The sequence below is a fragment of the Oncorhynchus mykiss genome, chromosome 1 (genome assembly GCF_057628025.1).
Source record: "Oncorhynchus mykiss isolate SJ-2025 chromosome 1, ASM5762802v1, whole genome shotgun sequence".
Classification (NCBI taxonomy): Eukaryota; Metazoa; Chordata; class Actinopteri; order Salmoniformes; family Salmonidae; genus Oncorhynchus; species Oncorhynchus mykiss.
This window is the reverse complement of record NC_143022.1, coordinates 64,892,821-64,911,787: the sequence shown is the minus strand read 5'-3', so window position 1 is coordinate 64,911,787 and position 18,967 is coordinate 64,892,821. Positions and strand designations below refer to the sequence as shown.

The 18,967-nt window shown below is 41.9% G+C and overlaps 2 protein-coding genes across 5 annotated transcripts in view; both read left to right on the top strand.

Moving 5' to 3' along the window:
- The window catches only part of ret (ret proto-oncogene receptor tyrosine kinase), a 32,484-nt gene extending 25,446 nt beyond the window's left edge, over positions 1–7,038 (top strand). Inside the window, exons 13-20 of the mRNA XM_036981852.2 lie at positions 768–875; positions 1,230–1,447; positions 3,076–3,198; positions 3,361–3,431; positions 3,849–3,986; positions 4,234–4,333; positions 4,893–5,040; positions 6,173–7,038. Of these exons, the coding sequence (XP_036837747.2) occupies positions 768–875; positions 1,230–1,447; positions 3,076–3,198; positions 3,361–3,431; positions 3,849–3,986; positions 4,234–4,333; positions 4,893–5,040; positions 6,173–6,330 (1,064 nt within the window). The 3' untranslated portion in view covers positions 6,331–7,038. The remainder of the gene's footprint in view (positions 1–767; positions 876–1,229; positions 1,448–3,075; positions 3,199–3,360; positions 3,432–3,848; positions 3,987–4,233; positions 4,334–4,892; positions 5,041–6,172) is intronic.
- A 2,647-nt stretch (positions 7,039–9,685) lies between these two features.
- On the top strand, positions 9,686–18,793 carry csgalnact2 (chondroitin sulfate N-acetylgalactosaminyltransferase 2). 4 transcript variants are annotated; one of them, XR_016496441.1, is made up of 9 exons: positions 9,982–10,129; positions 11,522–13,135; positions 13,385–13,601; positions 13,693–13,794; positions 13,945–14,123; positions 14,372–14,519; positions 16,266–16,360; positions 17,560–17,641; positions 17,756–18,634. XR_016496441.1 is itself a non-coding variant. In XM_021607241.3 (8 exons), the coding sequence occupies exons 2-8, from the start codon at positions 12,484–12,486 to the stop codon at positions 18,046–18,048; spliced, it is 1,620 nt and encodes a 539-aa protein (XP_021462916.1). In that variant the 5' UTR covers positions 9,686–10,129; positions 12,141–12,483; the 3' UTR covers positions 18,049–18,793. The 4 variants fall into 4 exon arrangements, 2 of the variants coding, with proteins under 2 accessions (XP_021462916.1, XP_090092786.1); XR_016496440.1 differs by having other exon boundaries at positions 9,983–10,129; positions 12,141–13,135; positions 17,756–18,793; XM_021607241.3 differs by lacking the exon at positions 14,372–14,519 and having other exon boundaries at positions 9,686–10,129; positions 12,141–13,135; positions 17,756–18,793.
- Positions 18,794–18,967: the final 174 nt, after the last annotated feature.

The following is an 18,967-nucleotide window of genomic DNA, read 5'->3' as shown; positions in this document are numbered from 1 at the left end:
CTAGGCGAGACAAAATAAAATGCCCCCTCTTATCCTTGCAAGGTAGAATGGTAGCCTATAGTATACAGTGTCAGCTCGCAATTCATTTTCATGAAAGCCCATTCACAGAGGTGCAACTTTGGTTTTAGAAGTGGGGGGGACATGATTATTATTTATATATTTTTTTATCCGGTATGAGAAACACTCCAAACAGCCTACCCAACATCTCGGAGGTGTCTGCATGGTCCTAAAGCACACCGTTGCCTAGTTTTGTATACCATTCCAATGATAAAACTGGGGGGGGATATAAATGCAATTTCAGAATGTGGGGAGGACAGGGTAGCCTAGTGGTTAGAGCGTTGGACTAGTAACCGGAAGGTTGCAAGTTCAAACCCCCGAGCTGACAAGGGACAAATCTGTAGTTCTGTGTTGCTGCAGGCAGTTAACCTGCTGTTCCTAGGCCGTCATTGAAAATAAGAATTTGTTCTTAACTGACTTGCCTAGTTAAATAAAGTTGAAAAATAAAAATCTCCAGTGAAAGTTAAGCCCTTGCCCATCCATATGGTACAGTTTGTCAGTCCTGACTAAGACCTAAAACAGATCACTTTGGCTACTCAAACTCTGAATATAAACTACCCAAGATGATTAAATCCTGCAAGTTTATTAAATACCACCCTCGTCAGTGTGTCCTCCTAGGCGGCCACCTAATCCTGCCTAGTGGGCAGGCCTATAAGGTGATGTATTTAAAAAAAAGCATTTCATAAATCTCTCTTTTATTTTTGCAACAGACCACGCCTCACATAGTGAACTGCGGGACCTCCTGTCAGAATTCACCTTACTGAAGCAAGTCAACCATCCACACGTCATCAAGATGTACGGAGCCTGCAGCCAGGATGGTAAGGCTTCATACCGATCCACTCCGAGCACCGTTTGAGGGTATCAATATTGTTGATTGACTGTACCGTCAACAATGGAGATGTGTGATACATGAGAATCTTGTCTTCAGATCTTGTCCTTTATGGTAGCAGTGCCTCAGATACCCTGTCTGACCAAAGGATGCTCAAAGTCATCAGGAGATTGTGGTATAATCAATTGTGGACCCACTTGATCATATTAATGAAAACATGATGTCCTTGCAATGCTTAACCTTCCGGTGTTATACCTGGTATATGTGATGCATATTTCATTCAATCCTGCCAGATACTGTAAGCCTAAGTGTGTGTTCTGAAATGTTGTGTCTTTCCGTCTAGGTCCAATGTATCTGATTGTAGAATATGCCAAATATGGGTCACTGCGCAACTTCCTGCGTGAGAGCCGAAAGGTGGGACCCAGCTACATGTCAGGCAACGATGCCAACCGCAACTCGAGCTACCTGGAGAATCCAGATGAGAGGGCACTCACCATGGGCGACCTGATCTCTTTCACCTGGCAGATCTCCAGGGGCATGCAGTACCTGGCTGAAATGAAGGTGCCTGTCTAGCAATTACCGCTTTCAAAATATTCACCATGTGGCAAATCTTAACTTCCACTTAAATCAAATTTCACTCAGTCTCCCATTGACATCAATGCATGACTCAGTGAAAATTTGACTGAAGTGGAAGTAAGGATTTGCCTTTAGTATACCTTACCTTCAAAATTATTGGCACCCTTGATAAATACTTTATGAGCCAAAAAGACTGTATAAAGTAAATAATACAAATACTAAACTATATTGTATGCTCTAAAAACTAAAATAATTATACTAATACAATTGCTTAGAGAAAGATATTTGGTTTTACAAGTAATAATTGTTTATCTAAAAATTATAGGTGTCAAAATTATTGGCACCCCTAAAAATTCTGATCTATAAAATCAAACAAAATTATACTCCTCTCACCATTACCAATTTCAAGGGAGATTAGCATGTCTTGAGGGGTATGATCTTTGTGCCTCTGTAACTTTCTCACTCATCATTATTCACGATTCATTTAGGATTATCTGTAATCATGGTAGTATCCACATTTATGTAGAAGTGTTCAGAAACATTTGATTCTTATTTACAATAAAAAAAGTGACTCCAAAATGACACAATACATGATTTACCATGAATCTCTATTGGACACAAAATAATCAAACACAACTAAAACAAACTGCTTGATGTACTCAATGCGTGCCAGGAATATGGGACCAAATATTACATTTGGTTTGATTTGATTGATAAGAATCTTCCCAGTTAACAACAAATGTTCATACAACTTTAGAGAACGTTCCCTTAAGAGTCTCATTAGGTCATTAACTAATGTTTTCATAGGAATATTCCAGTGATGTGACTGTTTCCAAGAGCCCATTCCCTTAACCCTTTACACTAGTAGGAATAGGTCTATATGGATAGGGTTACATTTGAATGTTTCTATGAAATGCATAAGCATAGTAGCAATTGAAAGGGAACAGTTTGGAGATTGTGGAAAAATTATGTGACCAAAGTTGAGGACACAGCAGTTCACCTAACATAAGACTTCATCCAAACATTACACTGTTGATTTTATGTGCATTTCACATTTACTGTACTTTTCGCCGCGTTTGTTGATAACGAAATCTGAAAATACAATGTAGAAAATAGTTTAAAAGAAGAAAAAACATGGAATTGAGTAGGTGTGTCCAAACTTTTGACTGGTACTGTACATGATTACATTGTGCATTTTCATTTATACAGTCATTATTATTCACCTGGGATTTGAATTTAACCTCTTGGTTTATGGCATTCTGATCTTCCTGTTTTGGGTTTGTTCTTTGTTCTGGGTAAAGTTCTGGTTATTGTTCGCCTAACTCTAATGCCAAAACATGCTAAAGATCAAATAAATATTACTTGTTAAACAAAATCATTTTCTCTAATCAATTGCATTAGTATAAAGTAATATACACTTCACATTTTTTGGAGCATATAAATTGCTCAGTATTTTTCTTTTTACAGTTGATATTTTTGGTCAATTCATCAAGGTTACCAACAGTTTTGGAACCCACTGTATGTATGAATCCCATGCTAAACCTAGCTCCATGTCAATGTGAGTACATATTGTGTAAAGAACGGAGCTTGAATTGACTTTTGTCCTCCAATAGCTTGTTCACAGGGACCTCGCTGCAAGAAATGTCCTAGTTGCGGAGGGCCGTAAGATGAAGATTTCAGACTTTGGTTTGTCCCGGGACGTGTATGAGGAAGACTCATATGTGAAGAGGAGCAAGGTAGGGAACCCAAATGTCAAATACCCAAGTACTTTTAAAAATGACTAAATTTGATTGTTTTCTGAAATTGTCAATTAGTTTGTTATCGATTGTAGTAAGGATTTCTTTCACAGAACTGAGATCACAATGTCCATTCTCTTATTCTTTTGCCTCTCTTTTCAGGGTCGAATCCCAGTGAAATGGATGGCAATAGAATCCTTGTTTGATCACATTTACACAACACAAAGTGACGTGTGAGTACCTTGCGCAAACAACTTAAAACACCTGTGATACATATCCATAACCAACAATATTTGCATGATCAAAAAATATACTAAATTGCACAACTGAATGCATTCGACCGAAATGTGTCTTCCACATTTAACCCAAACCCTCTGAATCAGACAGGTGCTGGGGGCTGCCTTAATTAACATCATTGGCACCCAGGGAGCAGTTGTTGGGGGTTAATTGCCTTGCTCAACAGCAGAGTGGAAGATTTATCCACCTTGCCTGCTCAGTGACTTGAACCAGCTACCTTTGGGTTACTGGCCCAATCCCCTTAACCGCTAGGCTACCTACCGCCTCGGATAAACTATACAGCAAACAGTCACTGTTTCACCCATGCATTAGACTGTGGCGCTATTAATGCAGTGTCCTCTGTCTCCTGCCAGCTGGTCCTTTGGTGTGCTGTTGTGGGAGATTGTGACACTGGGTGGAAACCCGTACCCAGGCATCGCCCCTGAACGCCTCTTTAACCTCCTCAAGACTGGCTACAGGATGGAAAAACCAGAAAACTGTACTGAGGAAATGTACGTGTGCCACTTTACTTTACCCCAGCGTCATTGTAACCACAGTAAAACTCACTGTTACTCTATTACACTGTGATGGTAATGACATCCATGACATGACAAGCCGGCAGCAAACCCACACTTGTTCATTCTAATGATCTACTGTAAATTGCAGGTGAACCATCCCGTTCGTTTCTTTTCACGGTGAATCGTGTGTTACGTGTTGTTGCTTCTGACCATTAAGTGTTGTATGAATGTGTGTCTGCAGGTATAATCTGATGCTTCGATGCTGGAAACAGGAGTCAAACAAAAGGCCCATATTCATAGACATCAGCAAAGAACTGGAGAAGATGATGGTGAAAAACCGGGTAGGATCAAGCAAAAACAACCAACATTCTTTCTCTGTCTAATGCGGTCGTTACACTGCTCACTGGTAGTTACAGTACACAACGTCATAAATGGAGTAAACCGCAAATGGCCAGTCTCGTGTTCAGCAATAAGTATGACCAATGTCAGGTGACCATCCCCAAAATATGGCCCTGGGCAACATTTGCAAAACATATAATTACAATAGATAGCAGTTGGTCTTGTGTTGAGGTAAAGAGGCCAAATATAGTGCAATTTTTAGGATGCCAAATACAGTGCAAAAATATGATTAATATGTTTAGAATTTGAAACAGAGTACTTTTAATACTTTTTATCTCAGTCAAAAGTAGGAAATGTATTGCTCTAATATATTCGGTTTCCTATCAGATGTTTGTCATTGGATCTCTTATGCCAGTTAGCTACAATCTTAACCATATGGGAGGTTAAGTTAGGTCATAACTGCATGGTAGGATATGACTGTATTATGACTGCATTAGCAGTATGCTCCACCTTCCTGTCGCTTGTGATTAGCCTAATCAGGTGTTCCTCTCCTGTTATCAGGATTACCTGGACCTGGCAGCGTCTACGCCAGCCGACGCCCTACTGTACGACGACGCCCTCTCCGAAGAGGACACACCCCTAGTGGACAGCAATAATGCCCCTCTCCCTCGAACCATTCCCTCCACATGGATTGAAAACAAGCTCTATGGTAGAATCTCCCATGCATTTACTCGATTTTAGTGACAGGACACATAAGCTTTTGACATGCTGTGATTGGCTTCCTGTAGTGTGTGACTGTGATCTAGGCATGCTTCATGAAAAAGTCTCCCATTTCTTAGGAAATGAGAGTCAGTGGGAAAGGAGAATCTTGTGTCTGATGATCACTATTTGGACCTGCTTCTGATGTACATTCAACCTGACCAAAATATTGACACTTTTGTAAATAGTAAACATTTCCATAATTCCCTTATATGACATATTGTAATCCACATTCAATCCTACGTATTGATTTTATATTAGGAAACATACGTTTTGGACGGCATAAACATTTTCAAAAAACATTCCAACACCCGCAATTTTTTATTAATTTGGAAAAAGCTGTTCAAAAACAGTTTGACATTTGAAACAGGGCCTTGCTGAATCAATCATTATCTATTACATTTGGATTCCAGACTGTCTTAAGTTATCTGAATTGTTTGTGTGTAAATAGGCTACCTATTAAGCATAATGTAAGCGTACAGTAAGTCTTTTGAAATCAACTTTTGGCTAACATTGACAAAACAATACTTTGTAAAAGTATTTTCATAAGAAATTCCCAAACAAATCCTATAGATCCTAAGCACTTCCAGTTGATAGTTCATAAAAGTATTTAGCAATAAGATGGCTGCCAGTGACTTAGTTACCATGAACAAACAGTGACTTAGTTACCATGAACAAACAGTGACTTGGTGACCATGGTGTCCTGTTACAGTGACGCAATTCTTGTATCTGCTTTATGTGGACATCAGTTATCAATGGTGCGTGAGCCAAGGATAACATTTAGAGGTCATGACATACATTACCAATAATGTAATTGTTGCTAATTGTCTTTTGAATCTTATTCAATCAATCCAGTATATTTTCTCGGTTAAACTATACAGGAACCATGGACACCATTATTGTCTGTGAAGTGATTTCTGCATAGGATTCTAAATGTATAGCCTTCTCATGGTCCTATGTCAAACAACCATCTATAATTCACTTCTGAAAAAATGCATTCTGTCCAAAATTTGAGGGAGCCTTTACTGTCTGCACTCTTTTTCTTAACTCGGTGCAGAAAAATGATATGTTCTCGTTTTTAGGCATGTCATACCCGAACTGGCCTGAGAAGAGCCCCGTACTGCTCAACAGACTTGATGCCACTAACCCAGTCTTTACAAGATATGCCAATGATAGCGTTTATGCAAACTGGATGGCTTTGCCTTCACCCGCAAAAATTGTGGAGAAGATTGATAGTTAAAAGCAAAAACCATTGTCGAAAATAAAGATTCCTAATGGGGTAGATGTGTATATTTATATAAAACTGTACATATACAATCTAAAGTTGGTGCCCTTTCATTTCTGTTGCACGGGGTATTCCAAGTTAAAACTGGGGGATTTCAAAAGTGCATTTGCTGAAAAATGGCTGGAATTACATAGACCGTGTTTCAAGCAGCTCTTCGGTATGTTAATCATTACCTCAAAGTCATGTTGGCCAAGTATCATTGCATGACCGTGTACCAGGTTGTATGTCAATGTTAATGTCTTTCAAGTGCCTGTGCCGCTTCTACGATAGCCTCCAATTAGTAGTGTACGACTGTGAAGATGTTGTTTCCAGACCAGAAATTAAAGGGGACTTCTTTACCGTCACCTGTCCTATAATGGTAGACCTGTGAGGTTAAGATGGACAAAGAGTGGACACTGAGTTCATCCAGAAAAACGGCAAAGTTTCTACTTCATATGATCATGTTCTTTGAAATGTAAAAGCCACTTTTGTCTTTCCACTTTAATAGAATGTGGGCATGTTCGGTGTCAAAGCTGCAGCTCACCATTTGATTCCTCGTAATGGCAATCTTTGTGCAACAGTTAGCTAGGATTTTTGAAAACAAATGAGTGTTATCAATTGTTGTTTTATCATTACGTGATTATGTTGCAATCAATAAAAGTTCAAATATGTGCGATCTATTTATATGCTAGGCTCCCTCTTCTCTCTTTCTTTCATCAGATGTGATAATGTTAAAAATAATGGACGCTTACATTGTGAATAAAACCTTAATTATCTGAAGCAAAGCAGTCAGAAAACATGACCCCCCCCCCCCCCCCCATAACCATGGTTATGAGGCGAAGGAATTATTAGACAGAACGTGTGTGCAGCAAAACTGTATTATCATGAGACTGCAGAATATACAATTATTTTAGGGGATGGAAAATGGTTTATGTGCCATATTGAACTCCTTGATTTGCCCTGTCAGAATGACAAGCATTTAATAAAGGATATTGGCTTGTGATTTAGTCATTTAGCCATTGTCTATGGAATAACATGACCTGAAATACTGAACTTGCTGCCCAGTATTAGAGGTTATAGCATCCGTTTGTGAGAGAGGAGCATGCTGGATTGCTGGATAAAAGGGAGGATGTAAATGATGCGTTGAATGCACCATTTACTATAGCAGAGGTGGAAAAGGGCAATAGGTAAGGCTGGGTTAACTTCACCTGGGAAAGATAAGGTGTGCTATGTTATGTTGGACCATCTTAGTGATGAGGCACTGGATAAGGTATTGGTGTTGTACAACACAGTGTGGGAGGAGGGGAAACTACCAGGCAGCTGGAAGGAGGCAGTGGTACCAATACGGAAGCCAGGGAAGGACCCAACGAGGCCAACAAGCTATCGGCCAATAGCTTTAAAATCACATGTATGTAAGATTATGGAACGTATGATTACGGAGAGGGTAACGCACTTCCTAGAGAGCAGGGGGCTAGTATCGCCACATCAGAGTGGGTTCAGGAAGGGAAGGGGAACTATGGACCCAGTGCTCTGCTTAGAGGCAGAGGTCAGGAAGACTCAGGTGAACAAGGAGACTGTTATAGCTGTCTTTTTTGATGAGGAGAAGGCGTATGATATGATGTGGAAGGAGGGATTATTAATCAAGCTTGATATTATGGGGGTAGGAGGAAGAAAGTACAACTGAATGGAGGATTTCCTGTTTGGTAGATCTATCCAGGTGAGGATGGGAAAGTCACTATCACTATGGTGGATAATGGTACACCACATGGGAGCGTGATTAGTCCTCTGTTGTTCTCAGTCATGACCAATAATGTTTACTCTCAGGTACAGCCAGATATTGGGAGGTCGATATTTGCAGATGATGGGGCCTTAAGTGTGCCATACATAGTCAGGAAGGTACAGGAAGCAATTGATGAGGTAGAGTGGTGGGCATTAATGTGGGATTCAGGTTCTCTGTAGAGAAAACTCAGACAGAGTTCTCTACCAGGAGGAAGGTGGGAGATGAGGTATGCTTGAGGTTATATGGGAGAAACTTGGAGATGGTGGGGTCCTTCAGGTTCCTTGGGGTATATTTTGACACTTGACTGACCTGGGCAGAACACATTGAGAGAGTGGTGGGAAAGTGTAAGAAGGTGCTAAATGTGATGCACTGTCTGACGGGGAAGGAGTGGGGGGGCTGGGAGTTCCTCATTGAGGACCATGTATGTTGCATTGATCCGATCTGTAATAGACTATGGCAGTAAAGCGTATGGTTCGGCAGCCCGAACGTCATTGGAAAGGCTAGATGTCATACAAGGGCTCAGAATATGTAGTGGGGCGTTTCGGACCTCTCCAGCGGCTGCTCTACAGTTGGAGATGCTGGTATATGCCATTGCAGATTAGGAGAGAGCAGCTGGCAATTAATTATTGGGTCAACCTACAGGGATATGGGGTGTCTCATCTTACGAAAGGGATTTTAGAGGCATGCTGTGAACATGAGCAAAGACAGAACACAAGCTTTGGGTGGGTAATGCCCAGGCAAAGGAGATGGGACTGTATGGAGTTTAGTCCAACGGTAGCTATTCCTGTAAATACACCATGGCTCCTCCCACCTCCAGTAGTTGATCTAGAAGTGTTGTAGAGACTACAGAAAGATAGGGAGGGTGTTGATCCATCTGATTTGTTTAAGAGAAGTCTGGATACTGTGTATCAGGATTTTGTGGACATTTACACAGATGGATCAAACGATCCAAGGACAGGACGTACTGGGTCAGCATTTGTAGTGCAGGATTGTGGAGTGGAAGTCCAGATCATCTGGCTGTATATATGGCGGAGCTGATGGCCATACTGTTGGCCTTGCAGTGGGTGGAGGAAGTCAAGCCAGACAGAAGTAGTTATTTGCTCTGATTCATGTGCAGTGTTGATGAGTCTCCAGTCCTTTAGGTCACGTAGCAGACAAGACCTGCTTTATGAGGTGCTACAAACCCATGGCAGGATTAGACAGATGGGTATACAGATAAGATTTATTTGGGTCCCAGCCCTTGTGTTGGTGGAGGGGAACGAGGCAGTTGATGTACTGGCTAAACAAGCACTTGGTAGTGGGGATGTTGATGTTGTAGTTTCAATGAGCAAGGCAGAGGCAAAAAGCCTGTTATGGACAGTGATGGTGCAGAGATGGCAGGAGCAGTGTAATAGAGAGACTAAGAGCAGGCATTTACTTCATGTTCAGAGGAAAGTTGTGGAGGGGAGGATGGCAGGAAGGGATAGAAGAGAGGAGGCTATTTTTGCAAGATTAAGGGTGGGACACAGCCAGTTGAATAAGTCAGTAAATGTGATAGGAAAGCATACAACAGGAAAGTGTGATTATTGCCAGGAAACAGAGACCGTGGAGCATGTATTGCTGCAGTGTGGGCAGTATCAGAGGAAAGAGAGAGGCTGAGATCTAGTATGAGGGAGAAGTGGATACAGGAATTTAGTTTAAAGAGTATATTGACTAGAACTTCATTAGATATAGTCTCAAATATTTTGTTATATTTTTTAAGAGCAACGGGGCTGGCAGGTACGATTTGATTTCTCCCTGTCTATGGCCCTCCAGTGCAGTAGGTGACGGTAATGCACCATAACGTTGGATGTCAACCGCCGATAAACCACACCAAAGAAGAAAGCTACAGAAACTATTTTGCGGAAGTACAGTTTTTTTTCCTCGATCAGTCCACTTTGCTCCGTGGCGTTGTTTAGAATAATTATTTTTGATGCTACTGCTTTTTAGTCCTTACACGGAGAGCTGAATATCTTGGTAAGTATTTGCAAAAATATAACGTTACTGTTCGAAGCAAATATTTCTCGATATACAGCTAGCTAGCTAGCTACACAATCGTTCCAACCGGCTCATAGCAAGCGGTTGTTTACACGAATCTAACGTTAGGTGTTAGCTAGTTTTCCAGCTAGCCAACTCTCAGGTCCCCTTTGTAGCTTGGTTGCTACAGTAGTTACCCAGCCACAAGCTCATTAGTTCGGATAATGTTGTTGTCGTTGTATAGCTTGTTGGCTAACGTTAGCTACCTTCCTAGATGTAATAGTTCCATAAGCAGACAGGCATTGCTGGACAGCCCTCAGATTGAGTCTTGAATAAAAAAACACATCGAGGGAAAGTGGTTCAGCTGAAAGTCTATTCGCATAGACGTATAGTACCCGTCAAAAGTTTGGACACCTACTCATTCCAGGGTTTTTCTTTATTTTTTAAAAGATTTTCTACATTGTAGAATAGTAGTGAAGACATCAAAACTATGAAATAACACTTGGAATCATGTAGTAACCAAAAAGTGTTTCAAATTCTTCAAAGAAGCAACCTTTTGCATTGATGACAGCTTTGCACACTCCTGGCATTCTCTCAACCAGCTTCATGAGGTAGTCACATGGAATGCATTTCAATTAACAGGTGTGCCTTGTTAAAAGTTCATTTGTGGAATTTCGTTCCTCTTAATGCGTTTGAGCCAATCAGTTGTGTTGTGACAAGTTAGGGGTGGTATTCAGAAGATAGCCCTATTTGGTAAAAGACCAAGTCCATATTATGGAAAGAACAACTCAAATAAGCAAAGAGAAAAGACGGTCCATCGTTACTTTAAGACATGAAGGTCAGTCATTACGGAACATTTCAAAAACTTTGAAAGTTTCTTCAAGTGCAGTAACAAAAAGCATCAAGCACTATGATGAAACTATCTCTCATGAGGACCGCAACAGGAAAGGAAGATGCAGTGTTACCTCTGCTGCAGAGGATAAGCTCATTAGAGTTACCAGCCTCGGATTGCAGCCCAAATAAATGCCTCACAGAGTTCAAGTAACAGACGCATCTCAACATCATCTGTTCAGAGGAGACTGTGTGAATCAGGCCTTCGTGGTCAAGTTGCTGCAAAGAAACCACTACTAAAGGACACCAATGAGAAGAAGAGACTTGCTTGGGTCAAGAAACACGAGCAATGGACATTAGCCCGGTGGAAATCTTCCCTTTGGTATGAGGAGATTTTTGGTTCCAACCGCTGTGTCTTTGTGAGATGCAGAGTAGGTGAATGATCTCCACATGTGGTTCCCACCGTGAAGCATGGAGGAGGTGTGAGGGTGCTTTGCTGGTGACACTGTCTGATTTATTTAGAATTCCTTATTATTTAGACTATGATTTGTTTTTCAACAGGACAATGACCCAAACCACACCTCGAGGGTGTGTAAGGACTATTTGATGAAGGAGAGTGATGGAGTGCTGCATCAGATGACCTGGCCTCCACAATCACCTGACCTCAACCCAATTGAGATGGTTTGGGATGAGTTGGACCTCAGAGTGAAGGAAAAACAGCCAACAAGTGCTCAGCATATGTGGGAACTCCTTCAAAACTGTTGGAAAAGCATTCCTCATGAAGCTGGTTGAGAGAATGCCAAGAGTGTGCATAGCAGTCATCAAGGCAATGGTGGCTACTTTGAAGAACCTCAAATATAAAATAGATTTTGATTTGTTTAACACTCTTTTGGTTATTAGATGATTTCTTATGTGTTATTTCATTGTTTTGATGTCGTCACTATTTTTCTACAATGTAGAAAATAGTAAATACAAAGAAAAACCCTTGAATGAGTAGGTGTCCAAACTTTTGACTGGTACTATACGTAAAACATGAAATTCAAGTTCCTCTTTAAGGTATTGCTAGGTCAACAGTATGTTTATTGCACCAGCATTTCCTTTCTTGCATAATTTGTTGACACCATATGAATATGACATGAATGAACAATGATTGCTGAATGAGTGCTTTTTCATCTAAAAGGTTCTAAATCATGTGTACACTGATGGACGAAATCCAAATGGATTCCACTCGCAATGTAACACCTGCAAGAGAACAGGCAGATTGCGATCATCAAACAAGATGCACCAGCGGTGTTCCTGACTTTATCTGAATAATGTGACATGAACGAACAAAGTAGCTTTTTTTTTATAGCAGCACTCAGAACAAACGTCCACCTTGTTGTTAATCTAACTTGCTCATTAGAGCGGACCTTTTTAACATTCCTAGAATATTGCATTGGACCTAATTCTGTCCAGCTTGAGGTAGATTTACCTGACGTGAAAGGGAATGCAGAGTCGTTACCCATAGACCGGATGCGAGCGTGATGCCCAGGCGAAGCTTTCCGCTGCAGGGACGGATGCGCTGGCTGTTCCTGGGGCTCGTCCTGCTGCTGGTCCTCTTCCTCTTTGCTTACTTGCTGGAGTGCACTCCCCCAGCTGACGTCAGCCTGGTCCTGCCTGGCTTGGGAGGGGAGTCCTATGGGAAGGAGTACTACCAGGCCCTGCTGCAAGAGCAGGAGGAGCACCACCTCAGCCGTGCCGCCAGCCTCAAGCGGCAGATCGCCCAGCTCAAGCAGGAGCTCCAGCAGATGAGTGAGAAGCTCAAGGACCTGCAGGACAGGAAGGAAGGCCTCAGGGTCCAGGGACTGGCTGAGACCAAGGACCAGGTGCCTGGGGATCTCCTCGAATTCCTCCACTCCCAGATTGACAAAGCCGAGGTGAACACGGGAGCACGGCTGCCCAGCGAGTACGCCCTGGTCCCCTTTGAGAGCTTCAACTCCGGTAAGGTGTATCAACTGGAGATGGGGTTGACCAGGCATCCAGAGGAGAAGCCTGTGCGGAAGGACCGCAGGGACGAGCTGGTGGAGGTCATTGAGGCGGCCCTGGACGTCATAAACAACCCAGACGAGGAGGATGGCCAGGAGGATGATGTGCCCATGCAGAGGCAGGCGTACACTGAGAGCCACTTTACTGAGGGTAAGAGAGTTATTCTGAGGTAATATAACAGTGGTTCTCAACCTGATCCTGATGATAAGTTGACCGATTGCATGTGCTAGTGCTGCCAAATATCTGGAGGGGCTGAGGGCCAGAATGGGAACCCCTAATCCAGATCACTATCTGCTTGTTTCATGGATGCAAACAATTATGTCATCTTGCCTTTTAAAGTTGAACAATATTTGTTCCCTATGTTTGACAAAACTGTGATGTTTACCCTTATGTGGGCAGGGCTGTACAGAACAGAACGGGACAAAGGCACACTCTACGAGCTCTTCTTTGCAAAAGAGGACTCCGACAATTTCCGCCACGTTACTCTTTTCCGTCCATTCGGTCCTTTAATGAAAGTCAGGAGCACATCCGTAGAAACGTCCGGAGTCGTCATCAATATCATTGTACCATTGGCGGGCAGAACAGATGCATTCTCACAGTTCCTACACAACTTCAGGTCAGTGGTGGTGAGTCATGTGAAAATGGCAATATATAGCCTATACCTACTATTTGTAAAGATTGTGTCATTTTGGTTTTTGTGATTGCAGGGAAGTTTGCATAAAACATGATAGGGAAGTGCATCTTACGGTGGTCTACTTTGGACAAGAGGGCTTACGAGAGGTGAAGTCTTATTTGGAAAAAATGTCCAGGTTTGTTTTCTTTTAATATGAATGAAAGGATATATGATGTGCTTTTGATATGATTTTACTGCTGGACATCTGTCACTTGTCTATGTTTCTAGTCTAGACGTTTCGTGCTCAAAACCACAGACAACTGAAATGACATTGTTGGTTTTGTAGGGAGGAGACTTTTTCCAACTACACCCTCATCCCAGTGGACGAGGAGTTTTCCAGGGGCAGGGGTCTGGACATCGGAGCCCGCGCCTGGAAGAAGGGTGACGTGTTGATGTTCTTCTGTGATGTGGATATCTACTTCACACGGGACTATCTCAACACCTGCCTCCTTCACACCGCTCCAAGTAGGTGCCTTCTATCAAAACATTGTAGCCTACACATTCCTGTTTCCTAGGGATATAACGATTCACATCGATCCCCGATTCAAATGTTTGGGATATGACTGCATCGGCCGCGGACCCGAAACCGATCCAAATTTTGCAACCGTCGGTCAGAAAATCGATTTGAAACGGTACGAATCGTTGTTTTTTTTTTGTTTGTTGTTGCTCGTATTACTTTCTACCTTCTGAAAATGCCTCATGTTTTGTGACAGCTGCTGCGCCCTCTCCTTCAGTGTCGAACTAAGCATGCGATTGTGTTGACAGTCAAGTCATTTTGCATGCCGAACCACCTCAGGGGAATATCCAGTAGCCTAGTCAAACTGCGCACTGTGCCCAGCTTTGTGTGCTGGCCAGCGTGAGGTAGGTGGCCTGTTCCTGATCTGTATGGCACCTTCAGTGTTCAAATGCTAAAATGACTTGCGCAACATTAGGCTGTCACGCAACTAATAAATCCTATGTCATTTGCTAGGTTATTGTTATCTATACATTGTTGAAAATGTGTTTTACCGGAATAAAAGTAAACTACTGGAGATGCAACTCTCATCTGGCTATAGGCTACCTGTTGAACGGCCTTAACAATATATTGTATTTAGATTGTTCAGGTTCACCATCAGTGTGTGTGTGGTCATTTTTAGATATATAGGGTAAAGTTTCATAACATAACGAGCATAATCATTTCATAACGAGCACAGCAATCACTTTGCGAGGTGCACTGCATGGCCAAATTGGGAAGAGAAAAGAAGCTCACTAAACTTCCAAACGGTCAAAACCATTCAATTTTGAGATGGGAGATGCTTAGTCTCCCTTATGGCTCAGGTCTGGTGCCTACATAGTACATACACCATAGACATATATAATTTACACACGCACACAGACACACAGAAGTCAGCTCAGACAGATCCAGCTCAGAGGCCCAGGTCATGATCTCCGTCGGCAGCCTATTTTAACTTAGAATGGAAAATGAATGTGTTTATGCAACAAATGGTAGTGCGTGGAATCGTATCGAACCGATTAGTTTCTTTCTCGAATCGAAACACACTGAGTCGTTTTAAACTAAAACGTATTGTTCCTGTATCGGAGCCCACGTATCTACGGTGCATTCAAAGTATTCAGACCCCTTGACTTTCTCCACATTTTGTTAAGTTACAGCCTTATTCTAAAATGGATTAAATTGTTGTTTTCCTCATCAATCTACACACAATACCCTATAATGATAAAGCAAAAAATAGTTTAGACATTTTTGCAAATGTATTCAATAAAGTATTCAGACCCTTTACTCCAGTACTTTGTTGAAGCACCTTTGAAAATGATGTGGATATATTGAAGCAACATCTCAAGGCATCAGTCAGGAAGTTAAAGCTTGGTCGCAAATGGGTCTTCCAAATGGACAGTGACCCCAAACATACTTCCAAAGTTGTGGCAAAATGGCTTAAGGACAACAAAGTCAAGGTATTGGAGTGGCCATCACAAAGGCCTGACCTCAATCCTATAGAATATTTGTGGGCAGAACTGAAAAAGCGTGTGCGAGCAAGGAGGCCTACAAACCTGACTCAGTTGCACCAGCTCTGTCAGGAGGAATGGGCCAAAATTCACCCAACTTATTGTGGGAAGTTTGTGCAAGGCTACGCAGAACTTTTGAACCAAGTTAAGCGATTTAAAGGCAATGCTACCAAATACTTATTGAATGTATGTAAACTTCTGACCCACTGGAAATGTGATGAAAGAAATGAAAGCTGAAATAAGTCATTCTCTCTACTATTATTCTGACATTTCACATTCTTAAAATAAAGTGGTGATATTAACTGACCTAAGACATGGAATTTTTACTAGGATTAAATGTCAAGAATTGTGAAAAACTGAGTTTAAATGTACTTGGCTAAGGTGTATGTAAACTTCCGACTTCAACTATACGTATCGAATCGTTTTGAAAGAGAACGATGCACATCCCTACTGTTTCCAACATTCAAATTCTTTGGGGTTTTTCCATGAGTACTTAATGCGGGCAGTGTGTGACTTGTCATTTTTCTAAATGTGTACTATTGGCATTTTGCATGTAATTTGTACCAAAATATATTTCAACCCCTCCATCTTGTTTTCTTCTTGTAGACAAGAGAGTATTTTATCCAGTGGTTTTCAGTTTGTATAATCCTGCCATAGTCTATGGAAATCTGGAGCTGGCTCCCCCCATTGAAAGTCAACTTGTAAGTACCTGTAAAAATGGATGACCAAAACAATATATACACTACATGACCAAAAAGTATGTTGACACCTGCTCATTGAACATCTCATTCCAAAATCATGGGAATTCATATGGAGTTAGTCTCACCCTTTGTTGCTATAACAGCCTCCTCTATTCTGGGAAGGCTTTCCACATTGCTGCAGGGACTTGCTTTCATTCAACCATGAGCTAAGTGAGGTCGGGCACTGTGTTGGGCAATTAGGCCTGGCTCACAGTTGGTGTTCCAATTCATCCCAAAGGTGTTTGATGGGGTTGAGGCCAGGGCTCTGTGCAGGCCAGTCAAGTTCTTCCACACTGATCGACAAACCATTTTTGTGTGGACCTCACTTTGTGCACGGTGGCATTGTCATGCTGAAACAGTCAAGGGCCTTCCCAAACTGTTACCATGTCATTGTCAAGATTTCCCTTCACTGGAACTAAGGGGCCTAACCCGAACCATGAAAAACAGCCCCAGACCATTATTCCTCCTCCACCAAAGTTTACACTTGACACTATGCATTCGGGCAGGTAACGTTCTCCTGGCATCCACCAAACCCAGATTTATCTGTCAGAGAACGTGTTTCCACTACTCGAGTCCAATGGCGGTGAGCTTTACTCCACTCCAGCCAACACTTTGCAATGCGCATGGTGATCGTAGGCTTGTGTGTGGCTGCTGAGCCATAGAAAAAGCTCCCGACGAACAGTTTCTTGTGCTGACGTTGCTTCCAGAGACCGTTTGGAACTTGGTAGTGAGTGTTGTAACTGAGGACGGACAATTTTTACGTGCTTCAGCACTTGGAGGTCCCGTTCCCGTGTGGCCTACCACTTCGCAGCTGAGCCGTTGTTGCTCCTAGACGTTTACACTTACAGGTTGGGGGCAGCTCTAGCAGGGCAGAAATTTTATGAACTGACTTGTTGGAAAAGTGGCATCCTATGACGGTCCCACTTTGAAAGTCACTGAGCTCTTCAGTACAGGCCATTCTACTGCCAATATTTGTTTATGGAGATTGCATGTCTGTGTGCTTGATTTTATACACCTGTCAGCAACGGGTGTTGCAGAAATAGCCGAATCCACAAATTTGAATGGGGGTCCACATACTTTTGTGTATATGTAGTGTGTTTAATTGTAACTCAATGTTTGCATTAGTCAACTTGCCAATGTCAACTTTTCTTTTCGTATAGATTCACAAGAAAGATGCTGGATTCTGGAGAGATTTTGGCTTTGGAATGACATGTCAATATCGCTCAGACTTCCTTAATATCGGTAAGCCATGTTAACCGAGAAGTTTTGCTATGGTCTTGTGTGCTTTCTATGTATTTTTACTGTGACAATTCTATAAGCAAGATATCTTACTACCCCCTCAATTATATTTTCTAGGAGGTTTTGACCTGGACGTGAAAGGTTGGGGTGTGGAAGATGTCCACTTGTACAGGAAGTACCTGCGGAGCGACCTGATTGTGACGCGTACACCAGTATCTGGCCTCTTCCACCTGTGGCACGAGAAGCAGTGTGCAGACGAGCTGACTCCAGAACAGTATCGCATGTGCATCCAGTCCAAAGCCATGAATGAGGCGTCCCACTCCCACCTGGGCATGCTGGTGTTCCGCGAGGAGATCGAGAATCACCTCCGCAAGCAGGCCTATAAGACCCAGGGCAAAACTGAAGACTGAATTATGCCTTTTCGATAGGCGGCCATCTTAGGTACTCTGCATCAGAACTCCTTGCTTTTTAATTATTATTTTTTTACAAATACAAGAACTGAGTTGCACATGCTGTTACTAACATGACTAAAATGCACTATACAGAAGACATGTTTGCACAAAATCCTGTTACATTTCACAGATTAGCTAAAGACACGCTTGGGAATGTACAAAAATGTACGTTAGTAAACGTGAAGCGTCAACTTAAACAAGACTGAGAATGACACCACCTGTGTCAACACAAAAAGACTGATGGAACATATTTGAAGTTGGGGAAATTTGCATGACCTATCAAGTTACGGCAATGTTCTTGCCTGTGAGATCAAGCAATCAATGGGCAGTGTTCTTTTAAAAAATGTATCCCTACAATAACTCTGTCTGTGAGATAAAGCAATCAATGGACAGTGTTCTTTTTTAAAAATGTATCCCAATGATAACTATACTGCCATAGTTTTTAATGTCAAGATTGATTTAAAGTTGTACAGTGATTTAAAAAAAGGGACCTTTGTTTGAATAGGCTTTGTTGAAAGGGGAAATAAACACTGCCTCTGATTTATCAGCATCAAATTATTTATCCTATCGGTTTTAATTTGGTTTATTTGGGAAATGTACCAACATGTACAGATCTGACTGGATTGTGACTGAAGAATTATCACATTAATCTAGCCTTTCATTAAATTGAACCTTGTAGCCACTCAATGTGGTCAATCTTAAATGGAATGTATAAGTTATTGGTTTTCAGCAACGGATTGTCACACTGTCTAAATAGAGAGGAGGATATTAAAGATATATCCCTCCTGAGGCCATTGACAGTTATGAGACTTGGGGCTCTTCAATCACTGAAGCGTTACAGATTGCGAGATAGGAAAGGTATTTGCCGTATGCAGGC